General features: G+C 37.1%; 2 protein-coding genes across 2 annotated transcripts in view; both read left to right on the top strand.

The window, feature by feature from the left end:
* LOC150089410 (ribosomal RNA processing protein 1 homolog A-like) overlaps positions 1-23,421 on the top strand; it is a 44,794-nt gene that overhangs the window by 12,110 nt on the left and 9,263 nt on the right. Inside the window, exon 3 of the mRNA XM_090389974.1 lies at positions 9,471-9,613. Coding sequence (XP_090246100.1) covers positions 9,471-9,611 — 141 coding nt within the window. The 3' untranslated portion in view covers positions 9,612-9,613. The remainder of the gene's footprint in view (positions 1-9,470; positions 9,614-23,421) is intronic.
* LOC150089409 (ribosomal RNA processing protein 1 homolog B-like) overlaps positions 23,251-23,421 on the top strand; it is a 35,867-nt gene continuing 35,696 nt past the window's right edge. The window contains exon 1 of the mRNA XM_090389973.1: positions 23,251-23,265. Coding sequence (XP_090246099.1) covers positions 23,251-23,265 — 15 coding nt within the window. The remainder of the gene's footprint in view (positions 23,266-23,421) is intronic.

Genomic DNA, 23,421 nt, shown 5'->3' with positions numbered 1-23,421 from the left:
ACATCTAATCTACATCTGTCTTTTCTTAATTTGAATTTATGCCCCCTTAGGTTCGTAATCTGAACAAGTGGAAGGATCCCATCAGAATTCAGCGTATCCAACCCATTCAAGGCCTTATAGACCTCAATCAGATCGCTGTGCAGGTTCCTAGTCTCCAGCCACTGCAATTTGCAGAACTTAAGCCTCTCTTGATAAGAGGATCCCTTCATTCCCCTCACCAATCTTGTTGCCCTTCTCTGTACACGCTCAAGTAAATCTACATCCTTCCTAAAATGAGGCCTCCAGACCTGTACGCAGTACTCAAGGCATTGCCTGACCATTGCCTTATACAGAGGGATGATCACCTCCTTTTCCCTGCTAGCAAAATTCCCATATATCATTGACAAAACCCCATGACCTGCCCTAGCAGCCTGTCTGCATTGCTCAGAAAACTTCATATCTGACTGCACAATTACTCCCAAGTCTTTTTCATTTTCTACCACCTTAAGTGTAGTATCACACAGTTGGTACGTTTCTCTGGGATTACTTCTGCCCATATGCAGTACTTTGCATTTGTCAAGGTTAAACTTCAGTTGCCACTTCTTAGCCCATCTGCCCAAATTATCAAGATCCTGTTGCAGTAGCACACTGCCATTACTGTCACTAACAACCCTGCCAACCTTTGTATCATCTGTAAACTTCAACATTAAGCCTGATATACCTTCATCAATATCATTGATAAATATACAAAACAACAGTGGACCTAACACCGAACCCTGTGGGACTCCACTAATAACATTAGTCCAAGAAGAGCAGCACCCATTGATTACCACCCTCTGTCTTCTCCCACTTAACCATCCTTTTATCCATTGTAACAACTTACCCCTAATACCATTCTGCTCCAATTTGTACAATAGTCCTCCATGCGCAACAGTGTAAAAATCTTTCCTGAAATCCAAATATATGATATCAAAATTATTTTTTGCATCCAGTTCCTTTGTAACCACATCATAATATCCTATCAAATTTGTCAGACAAGACTTTTCCTTAACAAACCCATGCTGTGTCCGAATTATTGCTGGAGTCTTGTCTAGATGATCCTGCAATGCATCTTTAACCAGTGACTCCATTATTTTACCCGGAACAGAAGTTAAACTAACTGGTCTGTAATTACTCGTGTCACCCTTCGATCCCCCTTTGTGAATTGGGGATACATTTGCACATCTCCAATCCGTGGGAACCTCTCCTGAGTCCAAGCATGCTCTCATAATTATGGCTAAGGGTTTGCTTAGTTGCTTTGCCACCTCCTTTAATATAATTGGATAGATCCCATCCACCCCAGGTGCTTTTCTTATGTTTAACTTCAACAGTTTCTCCTCCACTTTGCTTTCAGTTATTACAAAATCATTAAGTATCCTGCTACAATTTGATAACCTTCTCCCATTTTCAAACCTTAATAATTCCTCATGTGTGAATGTAGATGCAAAATACTCATTCAGTTGTTTGCTTTCTGAGCAGGATCATCAACAGTCGAACCATCGATGTCAAGTGGACCAATCAGATTCATCCCCTTCCTTTTAGAGTTTATATAAGTAAAGAAATCCTTGCTGTTTTTCTTAGCATCATTTGCCAAGATTTCTCGTAATCTGCCTTCGCCTGCCTAACCTCCTTTGTCACCTGATTACAGACTAGCTTATATCTGCCATAGGCTTCTGTGTCGCTTGATAATTTATATGCATCCCATGCATTTTTCTTCTCTATTACGAGTCTCATTAGTTCATTAGATAACCATTTAGGCCTAAACCTTGAACAATATTTCTTAATAGGTATGAATGTTTTAGTAGCTTCCACTATTAATTCCTTGAATGCTTCCCATTTAGAATTTACTGTTGGTAACATCGTCAGTTTATCCCACTGTACAGAATTTAAAAACTGTCGGAGACCACTGTACTCACCTTTACGGAAGCAAAAACCCTTTCCCTAACCCCTGATGGTAATTAAATCTTTAAGTAAATATCACATCAGTACACTGTGATCACTGCCACCTAGTGGTTCCTTTATCTGCAAATTCTTAATACACGAATGATCACTGCTGATAATCAGATCAAGAGTATTACTTTCTCTGGTTGCCTCTCGAACATGCTGCTGCAGAAAACAATCATCCAATAAATCCACAAAAGTCTGACTAGTGTGTGAGTGACAAAACCACAAGTTCCAGTCAATATCTGGGAAGTTTAAATCCCCCATTATAAGACATTCCGATTTACTAGCCCACTCTATTCCTCTGTACAATTGTTCATTGTACTCATTTGAGTCATTAGGCCTATAACGTGTATGTAATTGATTTAACAAGTTTCCATCAATTATATTATGAAATAACGTGAGAAGGAAAATTGGTTGGATGGTAGTTGAAGCAACCATGGTTACATCTCTTTATTCAATTCCATTTTCATTTCTTAAGTTGGTCAGCATATCACAGTAGCCTTTAGAAAAGGCCATTTATTTGTGTGCACCTATTTATAAAACAAATTCAATAGTTGAAATTCTGTGCTGGTTTTACTTGTACTTTGATGTTGCAAGACATGGAACAAAGTCTTCTTAGCCACTATTCTAAATTAGAAAAATTGAAACAACTGTTAATATAGTGGATGAAAAGTATGGCTGTGTGTATTCAGTTTGTATGCCCAAAATATCAAAAGATTGGAGGAAGCAATTGCATCCAGCCGGCATTCTTCAGTGTATAAACCTTCAGTTGCACTTGGCAGCTCAGGTAGAACTTTTCTTTGGTCTTTAAATCCTGTACCAAGACATAAATTCCAGCTGTTTACAACAAAAGTTGTTGTTAAAAATGTATACACAATGAATTTGAAAGGAAAAATTATTGCCAGACCTTTCTGATTTGTTATGTGATGATAGAACAATTTTTCACTAATTCATAATGAACCCCCAGCATCTTGAAGCCTGCACAGACATTCATTTAACTGATGATACTTGGTTTTCTCTAACACATGCTTCACATTTTCTGTAGCCTTCTTTAATATGCACAGTGTTTTGCAGGAATTTAAAGGTATACATTCCTATTTTGAAGCAGCAAAACTTTCACTTGAACTGTCTATGAAAAGATGCCACTCTTCTAGATTGAGACTAATACCAATTTCTTCTTAAGAACCATTTAAATCAGAACAAAACCAGGGATTCTACAATCATGTAAATTGCAATGTTGCAGTGGAAAAATATGATGTACTACAGCTTTTTGATCTGCAGACCTCATGTATATTTATCATACAAGTCATGATGGTTTGAATACTCTTGGGTGATCTGATTAAGGTGTTTAATAAGGCCTTGAACTAATTGAGTGAGCTCAGTGCTGATGACATTCATCCTCTTGCCCAGACTACACACGAGGGGGCCATAAATTCTAATTGCGGAAGGATAGATGTGCAGAGGTTGCTTTCAGCCGGCAGGTGGTTGATTGTTGGAAAAAACTTCCATCTGTTAGCATTAGCATTAGTAGAGGCGTATGATGCAAGAAAGCAAGCTTATTCAGCATCAGCCAAAAAAAAAAAAAAAACAACAACCACTACTCCCATTTCACCCCTCCGTTCGTTCGAAATACGTGTCCAGCTGAGCCTTAAATTTGTTTAGGCTATCAACTTCAACAACAAGCGATGGAAGTCTATTCCACAAACCAACTGCCCGCTGGCTAAAGGCAAATTTCCGCACATCTATCCGACATCCGTCCTTCCTCAATTTGAATTTATTCTCTCTCAGGTGATTATTCTGAGCAAGAGGAAGAATCCCATTGGCATTGAGCATGCTCAAGCCATTCAAGGTCTTATACACCTCTATCAGATCACCTCGCCGATGCCTAGTCTCCAGGCTCTGTAATTTGCAAAACTTAAGCCTTTCTTCGTAAGAGCAACCCTTTGTTCCATTCACTAATCTTGTTGTCCTTCTCTGTACTCGTTCCAGCAGCTCTACATCCTTCTTGAAATGAGGCCTCCAGACCTGTATACAGTACTCAAGGTGTGGCCCGACCAATGCCTTATACAAGGGAATAATCACATCCCTGTCCCTGCTAGAAAAATTCCTGTATATCATTGAAAAGACACCATGAGCTACTCTTGCAGCTCGTCTGCACTGCTCAGAGAACTTCATATCTGCCTGCACAATTACCCCCAGGTCCTTCTTTTCATTCTCTACCACTGTCAGCATAGTACCACAGAGTTGATACGTTGATCTGGGTTTACTGTTTCCCATATGTAGTACTTTACATTTCTCCATGTTAAACTTCATTTGCCACCTCTCAGCCCATCTGCTCAACCTTTCCAGATCCTGTTGCAGCAGCATAGCATCAGTAGTGTCCTTAACAACCCTTCCAACCTTTGTATCGTCTGCAAACTTGAACATTAAGCCTGATACACCATCATCAGTATCATTTATAAATACAGAAAACAACAATGGACCCAACACTGAACCCTGAGGAACTCCACTAGTAACATTAGTCCACGTTGAGCAGTGTCCATTGATTACCACTCTCTGTCTTCTGCCACTCAACCATCCCTTTATCCATAGCAGCAATTTGCCTCCAATGCCACATTTCTCCAATTTGTGCGGCAGTCTTCCATGCGCAACAGTATCAAAAGCCTTTCTAAGATCCAAATATATAATATCAAAGTTATTCCCTGCATCCAGTTCCTTTGTGACTACATCATAGTATCCAATCAAATTGGTCAGACAAGACCTGCCCTTAACAAAACCATGCTGTGTCTGAGCTATAACTGAATTCTTGTCCAGATGATCCTGCAGTGCTTCTTTAACCAGTGCCTCCATTAATTTTCCTGGAACCGAAGTTAAACTAACAGGTCTATAGTTACTTGTGTCAGCCTTTGATCCTCCTTTGTGAATTGGGGTTACATTTGCACATCTCCAGTCTATGGGTACCTTCCCTGAGTCCAAAGAAGCTCTCATAATTATGGCTAGGGGTTTGCTTACTTCCTTTGCTGCCTCCTTTAATATAACTGGATAGATCCCATCCACCCCAGGTGCCTTTTTTATGTTTATCCTCAACAATTTCTCCTCCACTTTCCTCTCAGTTATTAGAAAATCATCTAGCTCACTGCCAATGTTTACTTCACCTACGACATTCCCCTTCCTGAATAACTCCTCATGTGTGAATGTAGATGCAAAATACTTGTTTAGATTGTTAGCCACCTGAGCAGGATCCTCAACTGTTGAACCATCAACATCCAGTGGACCAATCTGATTCATCCCTTTCCTTCTTGAGTTTAAATAGGTAAAGAACTCTTTTCTGTTTTTCTTTGCATCCTTTGCCAAGGATTTCTCATAATCTGCCTTTGGCTGCTTAATCTCCTTTGTGACTTGGTTACAGGCCAACTTATATCTATCATAGGCTTCCATGTCACACATTAATTTGTATGTATCCCATACATTTTTCTTCTCTGCCATATGTCTCATTAGTTCATCTGACAACCATTTAGGCCTGAACCTTGAACAATATTTCTTGGTTGGTATGTAAAGCCTGGTAGCTTCCAAGATTAGTTCCTTGAATGCTTCCCATTTTCAATTTGCTGTTGGTAACATCATCAGTTGGTCCCACTGTATAGAATTTAAATACTGTCTCAGACCATCATAATCACCTTTACGAAAACAAAAACCTTCCCTTTACCTCTGATGGTAGTTACCTCCTTGAGTAAATCCCACTTCAGCACACTGTGATCACTGCCACCCAGTGGTTCCTTTATCTGCAGATTCCTAATGCATGAAGAATCACTACTGATAATCAGATCAAGAGTATTACTCCCTCTAGTTGCCTCCCGAACATGCTTGTGTAGAAAACAATCATCCAATAAATCCACAAAAGCCTTCCTAGTGTGTGAGTGACCAACCCACAAATTCCAGTCAATATCTGGGAAATTAAAATCCCCCATTATAAGTCTCTCTGATTTACTGGCCCATTCTATTTCCCTGTACAGTATCTTATTATACTCATCAGAGTCATTAGGCCTATAGCCCACTCCTACTCTCAATTTTGATTTACCTATGCCTATGTCACACCAAACTAACTCGACACTGCCCTGTCCATCGATGTCGACTGGCTTCACTTCCTTGGATTTTGTGTTTTTTAACTAATAGCATAACCCCTCCTCCCTTCCTATCCTGTGTATCCTTTCTGTAGACGTTGTACTCCCCAAATTCCAGTTCTGCATTCCTTATATCTGTGTGACACCACGTCTCTGATATCCCAACAATATCTGCCTTTGATGTTTTGAGCAATACCTCAAATTCATCAAATTTATTGACTAAACTCCTAGCATTGGTGTACACGCAAGTATACATGCACCTGTTTCAATTCTTAGCTACCCTAACACAACCCATGTGTTTACTTGTACCACAATGACTTCCAGCAGTCTCTGAAATATCCTGCATCTTGTTTTTCAGGCTTCTGCTCATTCCAATAGAAGCAGTGCAAGAATCTCTTTCACCTCTGCCAGTGGCTACTGTTAATCTATTAGTCTTTGTCTCCCCCCAAGCTAGCAGTTTTCCGACCCACCTAACACTGCCTCGATAGCATCAGCAAATATTCTTGCACCCTTTCTATTTAAGTGTATCCCATCCCTGTAGAAGCAATCTCTCCTGTTAACAAGTACATTCCAGGCTGAAAAAAATTCTACCCCTTGAGCCTAGCACAATCTTTCCAGGGCCGAATTGATCGACAAGGCTCTCATCATATACTCCCTCCTATCGTGTCTGGGCAGAATTGCAGACACTTTCAAATTCAACCCTACTTCACGGCTTTTTTTCAACAGTGACCTGTACTTGTTAAGTAATTCCGCTGGTCTCCTACTCTTAATATCATTAGTGCCAACGTGTACAACTATATCACCTTTTGTGCCCTTAAAAGATATCTGCTCTACAACGTCATCAACCTTTGCCCCTGGCAGACATACCCTGGTCCTGTTCCATCTATCCTTTTTACAAAGCATGTTCCCCATTTCCCTGACAATGGCGTCACCAACAACTAATAGTTCCTGTGGGACCAGCGCATTCTGCCTTGGGGGCTGCCTCTGTGTTGCAAGTTGACCAAGTGCAAGCTCTGGCGTTGATGTGGCCAGCTGAGAGCTTGATGGGCCCCTCAATTTATTTACTTCGAGGGCATCCACCCTGTCCTTCAAGGTCTCATATAGGCCCATAACAACGCCGAGTTGTCGCCTAATTTCCTTGCACTCCTTGCATCGTGCGCACACAAAGACATCCCCCATGGCAGTATCATGTCCCGTACCCGATTGCTCCGCAAACATCAAGCAAACAGTGCATCTTAAAAGATGCACTGTTTGCTTGATGTCTTAAAATGATGCACTGTTTGCTAAAAGTGCATCTGTTGTTATGGAAGTGGGCAGTTTGAAAATTCGAAGAACTAGGCAAATTAGTGGAGTGGTGGACAGGTGATGTGGGAGTGATTTTATTTTGGCTGATGCTTTATAAGCTTACCTTCTTTATCATATGCCATTACTACTAATAACAATAGTATTTGAGATATAAAAATTGAATTAAGAAATTTTAAAAAATTAAAAAGGTATGCACTTAGGGCTACTGCAAAAACAATTGCTCTGATATTGACCTGCAACTACTACAGCAGCTGTGAAGTGCTCCCAACTTTGTCTTAATCATTCATAGGCATTCCAGCCTCCAGCAGTGATGTAGTCAGAGCAAACTGCAAAAAAAAACAAATTTTTTATGAGAGTACTGCAGGCTCTTGTATATCACAGTATTGGTACTTATGTAATACTCAGAAATGTTTCAAAAACCTTCAATTTCATCCAAAACATTGACACTAGAGATAAATGTGGGCAATTATTAGATTCTGCAGAAAAAATACACTTAAGAAATGGTTAAATGTAGTCATACTTTTTTTTTGCATAGTAATTAACAACAAGCAACAAGTATATCATTTATGGAATGAGTGTGAATTTTTGTGGTGATAGTTTTTATTCACAAAATTTAACCATTGTATTTATGAATATTTTTTATTCATTTTTTCCTTATTTGTTAGCAGTCATGTTTGAATTCTAGATGTCTGTCAATAGAAGTGATATTTTTCATAAATTTTTGTGCTGAAACTCTAAAAGCCATTAATAGAGCTGTGAGTGCTTTTCATTTTGAACTTTTTCTCCCTAGTTCATAATACAGGCTGGCCATGATTAATGGCATTAATTCATCCTGTGAGCACATCATGCAAAATGAAAACACATTCATCAAAAATAAAAACCAAATGGAAAAATTATAATTGGTCCATGACCTTCGGGAATGTCCATAAACAATTTTAGAAATTCCTTTTAAATAACTTTTTAACTGTATGCATTAAAAGATAATGAAAATAATTATAGAATTAAACATTTGTTGCATAAAAGATAATGAAAATAATTATAGAATTAAACATTTATTGCATAAAATACACAATGAAGATACTATTTGTTATGGAAATATTTGAACAGAGTCGTTTGAACAATGTGTTGGCTTTCTTTTTTTCATCAATCAATTTCTGATTTAAAAAAAAAAAAAAAAAAAAAAAATGGTAAACTGCAGCTATTATCAACCCACTGCTGGATGGAAGCCTCCTCAACAATTCATGCTGAGGGAAATGGACCATAATCTGCCATGCTGGTCCAGTGCGGGTTGGCAGATCGACCGTATTTAGCAGTCAGGGGCTTGAACCCCGATTTACTCAAAGAGCGTGTGTTACTGCACCCCGCTCCTGACCACTCGGCTACAGAATTCTGATAGCTGACAACAATCTTCCTTAGGCCTTGGCGAAATAAATATTGCAGAGAAAAACCTCAAACCTGTTGTGTGAGGTTTTCTGCAATATTTTCTCTGAGATATGCAGATATTTCGTATCCTATATTCGGTATTTCGTATGCAATACGAAATATCGCATATTTAGATATGCGATATTTTGAGGTTCTCTACAATATGAAGGATTTCATCTAGTTCTTTTATCATGATCTCCTTTGCGGTAACATTTTCATCGGGCTCATTTAAAAATTAAAATTTTTTTTTTGCGTTTAAAAATTAGAATTTTTAAATGCAAGTCTTGCATGTGATTTTATTAGCGGACGACAAACAAGTAACGTGTCTGACAGCGGGCAAACGCTTGTTTATTGTCCATCCAATGCATGGTAAGCATGTGGTTCAAATCTTTTTCAACTATCACATGAAAAATACCACGTTAAATGGAAATTTGCATCGTGTAAAGTGAAAAGTTGTATAATTTTTTCAGATAGTGGTAACTAAAAAACACACGTTAATCAAACTCGCATTATACAAGGCCTGGCTGTACTGCAGGCATGATAGATATGGTATGTTCACAACCACTTAGTTTTGAAGATACGTTGTATTTTATATAAAAAATATTTTGTATAATTTTTATATATATATATATATATATTTTTTTTTTTTTTTTTTTTCAGGAAGACCTGGCTGATAAAATAAGGAAATTGATACACTCCTTTGGCAATATAGAAGGCTCTTATCTTTTCATTGATACTTTCTTCCAAACCATGGCAAGAGAATGGGGTGGAATAGATAGGTACAAGTTAGAGAAATTATGATGGTAAGTATTACCCTTGAATACACAGTGGAATACCATGCACTATAATATTAGTTGAAAAAAAAAAAAAAGTCATAATGAATTATCATTATAGCCATATTTTGGCTAACACAAATCTCAGGTCCCTATTATTTTTAATGATTGCTTCATTTCACGGCAGTTAGGTCTTGCAGAAATGAACCTCCTTTGTTTTGCAATTGTTGTTGTAGTCTGCATCTATCAAATGATTCATGCAACTTTCAATAAACATACAATCAGTGGATTCTTATACCAGATTCCAAACTGTTGGCAGCACTCATAGTACAAATCTTATTGGTTAAAGAAGCTATGATGTATTACAACTCTCCAATTGAATTCAGATTCAACTTTCATAATTATAGCATGAAAATGAAAAGTTACCTGGGGAGGGGTATTCTGCTCTTGTTATACAGTGTTTTGAAAGCTTCTCTTTGTACTTCAGGATGGCCATATGGTAAGAAAAATATTGAAACATTGAAAAACCATTAGAAAATTTGAGATTTTAAGTTCCCAGATTTTAATGGAACTTGTGGGTAGGTCCCACAGACTTTTTTGGATTTATTGGATGATTGTTTTCTACAGCAGCATGTTTGAGAGGCAATCAGGAGTAATACTCTTGATCTGATTATCAGCAGTGATTATTCATGCATTAAGAATCTGCAGATAAAAGAACCACTAGCTGGCAGTGATCACAGTGTACTGATGTTGGCTTTAAGATTTACTCAAAGATGTAAATACCATCAGGGGTAAAGGGAATGGCTTTAGCTTTTGTAAAGGTGACTACAGTGATCTCAGAGAGTTTTTAAATTCTATACAGTGGGACCAACTGATGATGTTACCAACAGCAAACTCTCAATGGGAAGCATTCAAAGGAATAATCTTGAAAGCTACTAGGCTTTTCATACCAACTAAGAAATACTGTTCAAGGCTTAGGCCTAAATAGATGTCAGATAAACTAATGCTTGTGGCAGAGAAGAAAAATGCATGGGATGCATATAAATTATCAGGAGACACAGAAGCTTGTGGTAGATATAAGCTAGTCTGTAATCAAGTTACAAAGTAGGTTAGGCAAGCAGAGGCAGATTACGAGACATCTCTGGAAAAGAATTCAAATAAAAACAGCAAAGACTTCTTTACTTATATAAACTTCAGAAGGAAGAGATGAATCAGATTGGCCCACTTGATATCGATGGTTTGATTGTTTATGATTCTGCACAGGTAGCTGAGAAACTGAATGAGTATTTTGCATCTACATTTGAACATGAGGAATTCTGTAGGGAAGTGAAGGCCAGAAGCTTATCAAACTCTAACAGGGAGCTAAATGATTTTGTAATAACTGAGAGAAAAGTGGAGGATAAATTGTTGACGTTAAACATAAGAAAGACACCTCGGGGTGGATGGGAACTATCCAATTATATTAAAGGAAGAAGCAAACCCTTAGCCATGACTATAAGATCCCCTTGGACTCAGGGGATTTCCCCGCCTACTGGAGATGTGCAAATATATATCCAATTCACAAAATGGGTCAAAGGGTGACACGAGTAATTACAGATCTACTAGTTTAACTTCTGTTCCTGGGAAAATAATGGAAATACTGGTTAAAGAAGCATTGCAGGATCATCTAGACAAGACTGCAGTTATAGTTCAGACACAGCATCAGTTTGTTAAGGGGAAGTCTTGTCTGAGTATTTTGATTGGTTTCCATGATATAAGCTTGCTTCTTGCTTCATATGCCTCTACTAATGCTAATGTTGTGGACACAGAGGAACTGGATGAAAAAAATAATTTTGATATCATATACAGTCAGTCCTCGTATAGCACGATATTTGTGTTTCTAGAAACCCTCGTGCAATGCAAAATCGTGCAATATAAACAACAGGCCCTATGGGAAAAATAGGGTTAGGTGCCGACCACCCAAGAGTGAACACACATTTGTAACCAAAACATTACCAAACAATAAATAGGCGCCTCCATAGCCAGGTGGGAAGGAGCAGCAGTGCATAGCACACACTTCTTGATTAGACCGGGGTTCGAGCCCGTCACGACTAAATACAGAGGATGCGGAAAGGTCAGAGAATGACCACCGCATATCCCGGAGCAATATGGCCTTAGTTGCTAATGCTCCTAAAAATCAAATAACGAACGAAACAATAAATAATCGTAATAAAATACTAACGTATTTTATTACGTAATAGTTGTAATAAAATACGTAAGTATTTTATTACAACTATTACGTAATATAATATTGCTAATGCTTTTGCTTCAATCGTAAGAAAACTTGTTTTTTTCTTTGATTTTCTATCCAAACAGATGACAGCCGTTCCATCTCTTCCAATTCTTTGTGTCTTAATCTAATGAATTTTAATTACACTTTAAGTTGTTCCTGCTATGAAAGTTGTTTTTATTTTCTCTGCATTCTTTGTAATTCTCGGTGTTGCCTCATTTAGGGCTGTAGCATTTGCAATATCACATGGTCTTTCATTTCGCTCAAACCATTTCACAATTTCATATTTTTTCTCTATTGACAGAGGCGGACTGGCCATAAGCCTTACCGGGGAAACCCCCGGTGGGCCGGAGCCCAGTGTGATTTTGGCCATAAACCATAGCATGAGGCCACTATAAATTTCCCCGGCTAAGAATTTTTGACCCAGTCCGCTTCTGTTTATCGATATTGCTTTTCTTTTTCCTCTCTGAATCTGTGGTGTCTTCACCAGGATGCTTCCTTTTCACACCTTTTAAGTATTTTACTCATTTTTAGGGAATAAAGCACAATTACAAAATGAGGAGGCACGCTTGGTACTCATAAACAAAGCTGCGTGCCTGTAGCAACTGAATAAACAACACCGCAAAGGCAGAGATACACTATTAACACCTCACATTTTACTAAAGCACATTTCTAGGGGTTACTACCATAAAACAATAAAAACAATTTCCAGTTGCATTTCTGCTAGTAGAATATGTTATAAACTGGTAGGAAACTCGATCTAATTGCATTTGCGATTATACCGATTGCTGGAATTGTATTGGTTTTTACGTTATTACGGTGAAATGTGTTTCCCCTTCACTGATATAAAAAACATAAATACATTTTCAGAATCTTCTCTTCATTCCTATCGTGTTGAGTTCGGTTGGGATGATTCTGCATTCGACTGCCATTTCTTGTAAACACAAAGGCGAATCATGCATAAGCGAATTCGGTTCGTGTTATATAAGATATCGTTCCCCTATTTATAAATCGTGTATGATCGAATTTGTGTAGTGCAAACACGTGTTATACGAGGACTAACTGTACTTGGATTTTAGGAAAGCTTTTGATACAGTTGCATGTGGAAGACTACTGTACAAATTGGAGCAGTATGGCATTAAGGGCAAGTTGCTGCTGTGGATAAAGGGATGATTGAGTGTGAGAAGACAGAGTGGTAATCAATGGACACTGCTCTTTGCGGACTAATGTTATTAGTGGAGTTCTCCAGGTTCGTTGTTGGATCCATTGTTGTCTTCTGTATTTATCAGTGATATTGATGGAGGTATGTCAGGCTTAATGTCCAAGTTTGCAGACAAAGATTGGCAGGGTTGTTAATGACAGTAATGACAGTATTCTATTGCAACGGGATCTAGAAAAGTTGAGTAGATGGGCAGCAACTGAAGTTTAACATTGACAAATAAATGTCCTATCATAACTTTTATTTTATTTTATTTTATTTTTTTGCTCTCTCTCTCTCTCTCTCTCTCTCTCTCTCTCTCTCTCTCTCTCCATATTCTGCTCTGGTTTTTGAAAGACTCGAAAAAATAAATTTATTATATGTACAGTCGAACTTCCCTATAACGAATTTGATAAATCCAGCGAAAAAATTTGTTATAGAGAAATTTCGTTATACAGAGAATCTTTTTTATTAAAAATTGTTATTTAATTAGAAAATGAAAATGAATCTACATTTATTTTTAATGTATTTTATTTCAAAAACACTTATTTAAATTATGTTTACACAATTTTCGCCGGTAAGTATCACTAATTAAAAAAATCTGTTTTTCATCTGCACAGTACAATTAAAAAATGTCTGATTCTCAAAGAAAACCTCACATTTGTTCAGAGTATTAAAAACATTATCAGGAACATTTTCACAAAACTGTAGACCCATACAAACCATTTCAAAAGTGTTAATCATTTCTTCGCGAGTTGGCTTTCCTACGGGTTGTTCTGCTGGACCTTCAGCATCGTCATTAATTTCTTCATGATCATGGTCGGGTCTAACAATTTTCAGCAGTATTTCATCTTCATTTGGATGTTCTGTTGTAGTCAGATCTTGATCTGCATAAACATAACTAACCAGTATTAATTCATTTTCAATGTTTGCGGATGATTCTAATAATCTCCAAAAGTTTTTTAGTTGTGAAAGGGGCAGTTCATCTTGTTTGTCCAGTTGTTGTTCGACTTCTGTATTCAATGCAAATCCTGCTTTCGAAAAAAAAATTTTGAATAGTGTATTCAGTGACATCGTTTGTCCAAACTTTTGCCAGTTCAGAGATGCAATCTCTAAGGTTAATTGTAACCTCCAAGTTTCTGTTTTCTGATAACGCATTGACAATCTTCATTATTATTCTCTTTCGATAATGAAATTTAAAATTTTTAATAATGCCTTGGTCCATTGGCTGGAGTTTTGACGTAACGTTTGGTGGTAAAAACAACAACTTCACAATTTTAAGTTTGGCAGAAATACTGGCAGGATGTGTCGGACAGTTGTCAGTTACCAACACGATTTTCCTTTTTTCTTTTGTTATACGCCTGTCTAGTTTTAATATCCAGTCTTCAAAGATATCACTTGTCATCCCTGCTTTTTCATTAAAGGTGTAGTCAACTTCCAAAGATTTTGTGCCTCTAAAACATCTTGGGTTTTTTGATTTTCCAATGACTAAAAGTCTTAATTTTTCACTTCCTGTCATATTTGCCCCAGCTAGCACAATGACTCTTCCTTTGCTTTCTTTTCCGCCAAAACATTTATAATCCTTAAAAGCAACTGTTCTATTCGGTAAACATTTATAGAATAAACCCATTTCATCAGCATTAAAAACATCCTTAGGTTCATATTCTTCCAAAATCTTCTTTAAGGTATTGTTCTTCCAACTGTTGCAATCTTCTTAGCTTACATTAACACTTTCTCCACAAATAACCTTTTCCACAATTCGGTGGCACTTCTTAAATTTATCTAGCCACCCAGTGCTCACATTAAATTCTGTATGTCCAAGGGACTGTGCAAATTTCAGAGCTTGTTGCTTAATTATTGGACCCGATATTGGTATATTCTTTTCACGTATCATTTGCACCCATTTTAGAACAGCTTTATCAACATCTTCATATATACCCAACTTAATTCGCTTCTTGTCTGCTCCTCCTTCAATTGCATTTAAAATTGATTCTTGATTTTTTTTTAAATCGTAGATAAGCTGCTTGCAGGTATGCCATATTTCTCCGCAACATCTTTTCTTAAAACCCTGGTCAATATCATGAAGAATCTTTACTTTATCCTTAATACTTAAACACTTTCTTTTCGACATTGTTTCCGCAATTGTAAAAATTACTCGACTGCAGCTCTTGCCGATACACACACCGCAAACTTTGTGCGCTGGCCATATAGTGAATTGTTAGTAATGCCTACTCAGTGACGTTCACTTGCCAATTTAACAGTATCACGTGACCTTTCCTATCAATCTCTTTGAAGAAATATACAACTTTGTGAATTTCTTTTATTCTGCTTTCATTCATATATACACGAAAGAAAATTTATTGTTAATGTATGCTGTATGTTACTTTTCAGAAAAAAAAAAAAAAATACAAGAGCATAGAGCCTATATGATTGATAAAAAATTGTTCTAAAAGAACGAAATTAAAAAAAAAAAAAAAAATTCATGAAAACCATCTACTTGAAGTCCAGTTAGATGAGAATGGACATACCATATAATGATTGACAGGAAGGTCACATGGTACGGTTGAGGTGAAAAGCGAATGTCACTCGGTAGGCGTTACTAAAATCCGACTATGGTAGCATTCTATGTATTGCTGGTGTACCGCAGCGAATTTTGTTTCCCCTGAGCCAACGTCAATTTACAAATCTACCCTGTTTATTGTAAAGTTTATGACCACTTTTAAGAAACACATTTGGTTTTATAACTGTAACAAAAATGAAACAAAGACCGTCCTACGGGCGTCAATGGCGACAAGTATTCACTAAAAGGATGATTAATTCTAGATGCTAATGTGCAATGCGGACGGAAGGGGGCCATATATTTGAGCGGCTGTTTAGCAGTAAATGCTTGAAAATCTTCAAAAATGCTTTTACTAACTTTTTTAAAAATTCGTTATAGAGAGACTAACACTTCGCTATATGGGGTTAATTTTACATGTAATTTTGTTTCAAGGTGCAATGTTTTGCAAAAAAAATTCGTAATATAGAGAAATTCGTTAAATAGAAGTTCATAATAGAGGAGTTCCACTGTATATAAACACATTCTATTAATAAGCCTGATATGCACAGTATACTCTGCTTTTCGTAACATTTATAGAGTATACCGTCTGCTAATTTTATCACTACAGTACTGGATGTAGAGCTGCTGGAATGAGTACAGAGAAGAGCAGTGACATTGCTCTTCTATGTACTCAACCCTTTCTTAGTAACAGCATCCCTTTGTTCTATTGGTGAATAGAACAAAGGGTTGCTGTTACCGAGAAAGGCTTAAGTTCTGCAAACTGCTGCATCTGGAGACTAAGTACCTGTGAGGTGTATAAGGCCTTGAATGGTTTGAGCAAGCTTAATTTGATAATTTATTTATCCCTATTTTGTGTTACAATTGTTGGGAGATAACAGAAAGAAGGGAGGGAGAACACGTAAGCCAGAGGCTTTTTAGGGGGTGTTCGCCTTGAAAAAGATAACAACAATAAAAACAGATCTGAAATTACACAGGTGTTATTTAACAGATACATCATAAATAAATCGGACATGTTTCTATATTCCATTACACAGACTTCGAAAACCAAACACATATGTCACATGGTTAACAGTACTTATAATTACATTGTGAGTACTTTTACAGTAAGAAGCGTGAAAGAAAAATATGATGAAATAATTGCGTAGAGTGTTACAAGGTTTTTGACAGCTATTCCTTCAACTTGTTTACATAATTTTCAAACTGGTATGCATTGTGGAAGGTGATTTAGATCAGACATCCCAGGTGATATGTTCAGTTAGGAGCTTCTTGAACCAGTTTAGTGAAATGGCATTTTTGATATTTTCAGGAAGATTATTCCTGGTTTTTGTGCCTCTGTATTTTATATTTTTCTGACCTATGTCTTTTCTAAAAAGCAGAACCTTCAGGTTCGCTTCATTTCTTAAATTATATGTTATTCTTTCTTCTTCTTCTATTGTTATAAAAAGGATCTGAAGAGTGGAGGAAAGTTTGGTGTTTTCAAAGCATTGTAGACAAAGACTGCCTCCGCTTTTTGTATCAGTTGGTAGATGCTTGAGAGTCTTGCTTCCTTATATCTTGAAGTCACCGATGCATTCCAGGGAAGGCCTAAAATTGACCGAACACATCAGTTGACAATTGAATTGATTCTCGCAACGTTATCTTGACTGATAGTACCTCATGAGATGATTCCATATGTGAGGTGGGGCTGTATTAAGGAAAGGAATACTAGTCTGAGAAGGGAAGGAGGTACCCCGGCAGAGGCTTGGGCAAGTATTCCTACTAGTGACGAAGTCTTCTTTTGTAAGGTGATCATTTGTTTATCCCAACTCAGCTTATCATTCTAGCCAGATTCCTAGAAACTTGGTATCATTCACCCTTTCGAGTTGTTTTCCGCTGTAAGTTATTTTGAAATCAATATTTAATGGTTTATTTTTCATCCTAAACATCATGTATTTGGATTTTTCTGGGTTTAGTATAAGCTGATTCTTTTGAAGCCAACTATGCATTTCAGATCTTGCATTGAAACTGGTTAGGGTCTTTATCAGTGATTAGAATGGAAATGTCATCTGCATACACTACTACGTGGGAAGATGGAAGAAGAGAGAGAAATTTGTTAATGTAAAGAACAAATAGGATAGGTCCGAGAAGTGAGTCTTGAGGTACTCCCTTGGAGAAATAAGAAATGTCTGAAAAAGATTGGTTTGTTTTAATGACAAATGGCCTATCAGTAAGGTAGTCTTCGAGGAGAAGGTTAATTTTTCCTCTCAAGCCAAGATTGTTGAGCTTTTTGAGTAGGATTTTATGATTTATGCAGTCAAAAGCTTTTGATAGGTGTAGAAACAGTGCTATTGCATAGTGACCCTTTTCAAGACAGTCCACGATCCTAGTGCAGAAGTCAACAATTGCCAGATCAGTGGATCTTTTCGAATGATAAGCGTACTGTTGTTGATGGATAAGCTGATTGATTTCCAGGAAGCCCATGAGTCTGCCGTGAAGAATTTTTTCAAATAATTTTTCAAAAACTGAGAATAGAGCTATTGGTCGAAAATTGTTGATAGAGTTGCAGTGTCTCCGCTTAGGAACAGGGACAATGATTGCTTTTTTGAATTGAGACGGGAATTTACTAGATTGAAAGGAAAGATTGTAAATATACTTCAGTGGTGTTAGAATTGAGTTAAGGACCATCTTCAGCAGAGTAGAAGATATTTCATCAAAGCCAGGGGTTCCCTTTTCTTTTAATTGATGTCCTGCTTCTAAATCTCTTGATCTGACAGCAGAGCGAGAAAAAAAGTTCCTCATTGAGTGCTTGACATATTCTCTCATTGCATTATCTCTAGAGTCAAATTCGTCTTTAAAAAGGTTATTCACACTTGAGATAAAATGATTACAGAAGGGTGCTGCTTTTTCCTGGTCATCTGAAATGAGTACCTCATTCTCAACTACATCTCCAACATAGCTCTGTGTCTTGGACAAGCTACTACCTTGTAGTAGCTTGTCCAAGACTGTCCACTTTTTCTTGCTTGTAATGATGCCTTTAAGTTGGGAACTATAATTTTTCCTTTTCTCCGAGCGAATATTGTTGGTGACTGTTTCTGTATTGCGTATTTGTTTTTATCTGCCTCCTTTTGTGTTGCTCTAGCAATTCTTGCAAGTTTGTCCCTTTTCTTTAGCATGTTACAAATTTTGTTTGAGATGAATGGGCATAATTTCTGTCTTGGCCTAGTGGTCTTTTTATTTCTTGGGCTCCTGATGTATGATACGCATTTTTCTTAACTATTTAGGATATGCTCAAAGAAGAAGTTCGTCGCAATTTCAGGATCATCTGTAGCAAGCACCCCATCCCATGAAGGCTGCTGGAGGTCATAATAGAGCTGATTGAGAGAGCCTGGAGTGACAGATCTGTAAGTGTGCATAATCTCTTCCACAATTTCTTCATTTTTAATTACCATTAAGATGGGGTGATGATCAGAAATAGTTGCATCCAGTGCTGCATAGCTTAGTGAGCATTCCCCAATATTGTCAAGAGTTACAAAGAAGCTGTTGACTGAAGCTGAGGGAGGTCAGTATAGACACCCAATCACCAAAGAGGCAATGTGGATAAAAGTGATTTCACAAGCTTGATTAGGCAGATTTGTGATAGGGAAGGCAGAGCATCGCAGATGATTGTGAATGTAAATAGCAACTCCACCCCCTTTAGAATCACGTCTGCAACTGTGAAAGAGAGCATAGTCTTGAAATTGGATTGAAACTTCAGGAGAGAACCAGGTCTCGGTAAAAACCATTAGGTCTGGATGGAGATTCCATGATGTCAGTTAAGCAAGGATTTCATCATTATGTTTTACATGACTGCAAGCATTCATATAGAATACAGCAATTGCATCTTTTAATGCTATAGTAAGGCATAAGTTATTTGGTTTAATTGTTGGCAAGTGACATGGCAGAAAGGTGTTTTCATAAGAGTTAGAGTCACTCAAATTCTGGTAGGATGAAGAGATAGATGAATAATTTATAGAGGTTCTTTCCAGTTGGGATTCCAGAATATCTGAAAAATGCACGAATTGTCATTCCCGTTGACTAGATTTGATAGCTAAGTCACTGGCTGATGACCATGTACCGGGAAGAGGGAGGCATCCATAGAGAGGCTGAATAATGGCTTCTTCAGGCCAACGGTGATCCTTTAGTAATAGATCAAAGTTCATTTGTTGACACTGAATATAGAAAGAGCTGTACGAATCGTGTTTGGAATTCATTTTTATTACTTTTACTTTTATCTGCAGTTGAGGTTTGATATTCTGCTCTACTTCTGTACTGCACAGTTGGGGTTCAAGTCGCAAGACAAAATACCCTAGGTTGAACTTTTAGTTCTGGGGACTGCTCGAATTGATGAGTTGGTAGCTGTTCCCAAAACAACAGGGGTGGGTATCGATGTCTTCTTGTCTTGATTCCATTGTCCTCCGATGTGATCTGCCTGCCTCCTGGAGGAAATGTCATCTTCTAGGAGTGGATTTACAGATCGATTGCCATGGTTGCACATTTTTTCGGTTGACTAGTAATTGGAGCATATACTGGAGGATGTGGAGGTTCCTTTACAATAGATGTGTAAGTGACTTCTGCTATAGGAGTAGGAGTCGGTTGAAATGTGGGATTTTCCATGGATTTCACCAAGTTACATGTAGGACTGAAGGATCTTCTGGAGTTTTGAATAAGTGTGTTAAGTCCAAAATTTTCTGTAGTAAAATATAATTTATTTCGCGAAGTTGGGCGTTTTCTGACCTGATTTTTTTTTAGTTTCGTCAAGAATAGGGGCCATCATGGATTTTTGAGTGTCCAGGATTAGAAAAATCATTTTCATGGTCATCTCATTTGGCTTTTCAACTTGTGAGACTTTGTGGTTAAGAAGGTGAGAGAAGGAGCAGTTTGTCTGCTCTGATACTACGTCATCAGGTATGTCCTCAGATGAGCCCACTCTGTTGAGTGCCATTTGACGATGAGGTGAAACACAGAGATTCACCGTCAGAAAGTCTTAAAAGATCCGTTGGGCTTGATCCTGAGTTATTTTCATTTTTCGTCTGCTTTTTCTTTGTCTGCCTGTAATTTATGCAACAGGGACCTTTCCACGAGTCGATAGCTGCCTGTGACATCTTTTTCCAGTTCACCGTTGACAAATCTATGCATTTTATGCAGTACACAAGACCGCATTCCACATTGCATTGGAGGAAGTCTTTGCATTTCTTTTTACACATATGGTAAATAATTTGCACTTGCGGAGCCATTGTAATTAACAGTAAAAACAATAAATTTCATTTTATATTAAAATGAAAATTTAAAATGCAAAATATAAAATCTGCAGTATTCAAAACAGTATTATTGCTATCTGAACTAATTTTACAGTAAACTGATCAGAGAATTAGTTGAAATACTTTAGAATTCTTTAAAATACATTCAAACGGTTAGGTGTGATTCTAGTGATAAGCTTAGAACAGTCCTAATTTGAACTACACGCAGTACTTAAGGTCATACCACTGCAGATTAATCAGTAGTCTTTTGAAAGGCACGGTTCCCTTTGTAAGAACAATGACAGGTGACCTTGTAGGCTATAATCAGACAAAAACAGTAAAGTGACTGACCTTGGTTAACCTGCGAGACAGTAATCCTTACACTGAAAGCTTCCCAGCTTCATGGCTGCCTATAGAAACTATATGAGATACCTTGTTGAAGAGGAACATAAATTTCATTTGCTATCGCTTGAAAACTATCTCTCGAATTCTTCTTTCTTCAGAGTTGTGAAGAGCAACACTCGCTGACTCAGAGTGTATAAAAATGTTGGAACAGATTTATCTTGAATCATTCATTCTAGCATATATTTGCAGGAGAACAAACACAACACCACAGCAACTATTCATGCACACTCTAAATGCTGATGGGATCCTTGCTCTTGCTGAGATTACTCACCTGAGGGGACATAAATTCTTGAGGAAAGATTTGTAGAACAGATAGATATGTGGAAATTTGTCTTTAGTCAGCAGGTGGTTGATTGCAGGAACAAACTTCCATCTGTCATTGTGGAAGTTAACAGCTTATATAAATTCAAGACAGAACTAGACAAACTTTGGAGTGAATGGATGGGTGAAATGGGAAAGTTTTTTTTTTTTTTTTTCCTTTGGCTGATTCTTTATAAGCTTGCCTTCTTCCATCATATGCCTCTATTAATGCTAAAAAGAACTAAATCTCTGTTAAAAATAATGAACGGTACTTAGAAAGTATTGATACAAAGTTACTTCAGTGAATTTTTCTGCAGAAAGTAATAATTCACATTATTATTAGTATTAGTCACATGGTGCAAGGAAGCCTGTAGCTTATGCTGCACCTTTGGCTGTTGTTGCTTACAGTTCATGAATACTAAAGCAGTGGCAGATGGTGCTGTGCTGTAAAAAATCGTGCTACACGCATTTGGCTGTGGAGATTGTTTCGAAAACACTTCCTGTCTGAGTGTATTTGCCTCAACCACAAAGTTTCATAGATGCATTCTATGAAACTTTGTGGTTGAGGCAAATATACTCCTATTTCATAGGAGCTATTCGTGTACATTAAGGATGTTAAGAACTCTTTCATTAACATCATGATTTGTGGATGAGTGAATATTCCCTCTTTTATCTTTGTTGTAATTGTATCACTATATCCGTGAATTTCTGTTCGTATCACTAAGTCAATGAATTTTTTGTTTCAAATATTGGAAGTTACATCTTTCTTTGTCTAACACTTTTACAAAACTATTCATTGAGCATAATTTGATTTACAGTCAAACTCAATTAAAATGACATCAGAAATATTGAGAATTCCGCTATAAAATCAGATTTTTCAGAAAACTGACCAGCAAGATGCGTTTGCCATATAAGTTAATATCCCTTTTTTAATGTTACTTTTGTCATGTTTTTTAGCATAATTTTGCTGTCGTGTGTGTTACAGTAAAATTTACTTTAATTCAGTTATTTTTGGGTTTTTTTTGTTTTTTTATAAGTTTACATTGTGAAGGACCTAATGTAGCTGAGTAGTCAAGAGAAAGAGCACACACACACACACACACACACAAACACACACACTGTGTGTGGACTGTGGGTCAAGCTTGTGATTGCTAAATACGATTAACAGTTGTATTCATGATTTATTTAAACTCTTCTGACATTGTGGCCATGACAGAGTTTAAACAAGAACATTTTATTTATTTATTTTTATTTTATTATGCTGCACAGTAAACTGTGAAGAATGCGGTAGCATATGAGGCTCTCTCTCTCATGTAGAAGTTTATGAAACCAAAACATGCAGGCATGGTGGAAATTTGAATCACTCGGTTATTATTGTTATTTGTGTACATGAGAGACTGGTTACATAACCAAGCCACTCTTTGTGGTGCAGTCTGTTTAGTACTGTACTACAAAGTAGTCTATCTATAAAATATGCCTCAGTATGGAAGCACACTTGTTTTAAGAAACTGACAGTCGCAAAGGTATTTTTTGAGAGTAAACTCTCAACCATTTAGTATCTCCCACATATATGGTTACTGTTGTTTTCATTCTGAATTTCAGTCAATTAATATCATTCTTTTGTGAAGATCAAGACATGGTTTTTACACAAAATAGTATAGTACAGTACTGTTATAATAGATGGCAAGAGAAAAGGTAAGTGTTGAGGATAAATGAAAGGTTTTTTTTTTTCCTATTAAAGACATAGAAAGTGGGAAGTGTTGTTGCTTGTGAATTTAACTTATTGAACTCAGTTGGGCATACAATTTGGAAATGAAAACAAAAAAAAATTAAATTATTAAGTCAATTTAA

The sequence above is a fragment of the Mastigoproctus giganteus genome, chromosome 2, assembly GCF_048544385.1.
Source record: "Mastigoproctus giganteus isolate SK-2022 chromosome 2, ASM4854438v1, whole genome shotgun sequence".
NCBI lineage: Eukaryota > Metazoa > Arthropoda > Arachnida > Uropygi > Thelyphonidae > Mastigoproctus > Mastigoproctus giganteus.
This window is presented reverse-complemented; position numbering and strand designations above follow the sequence as displayed.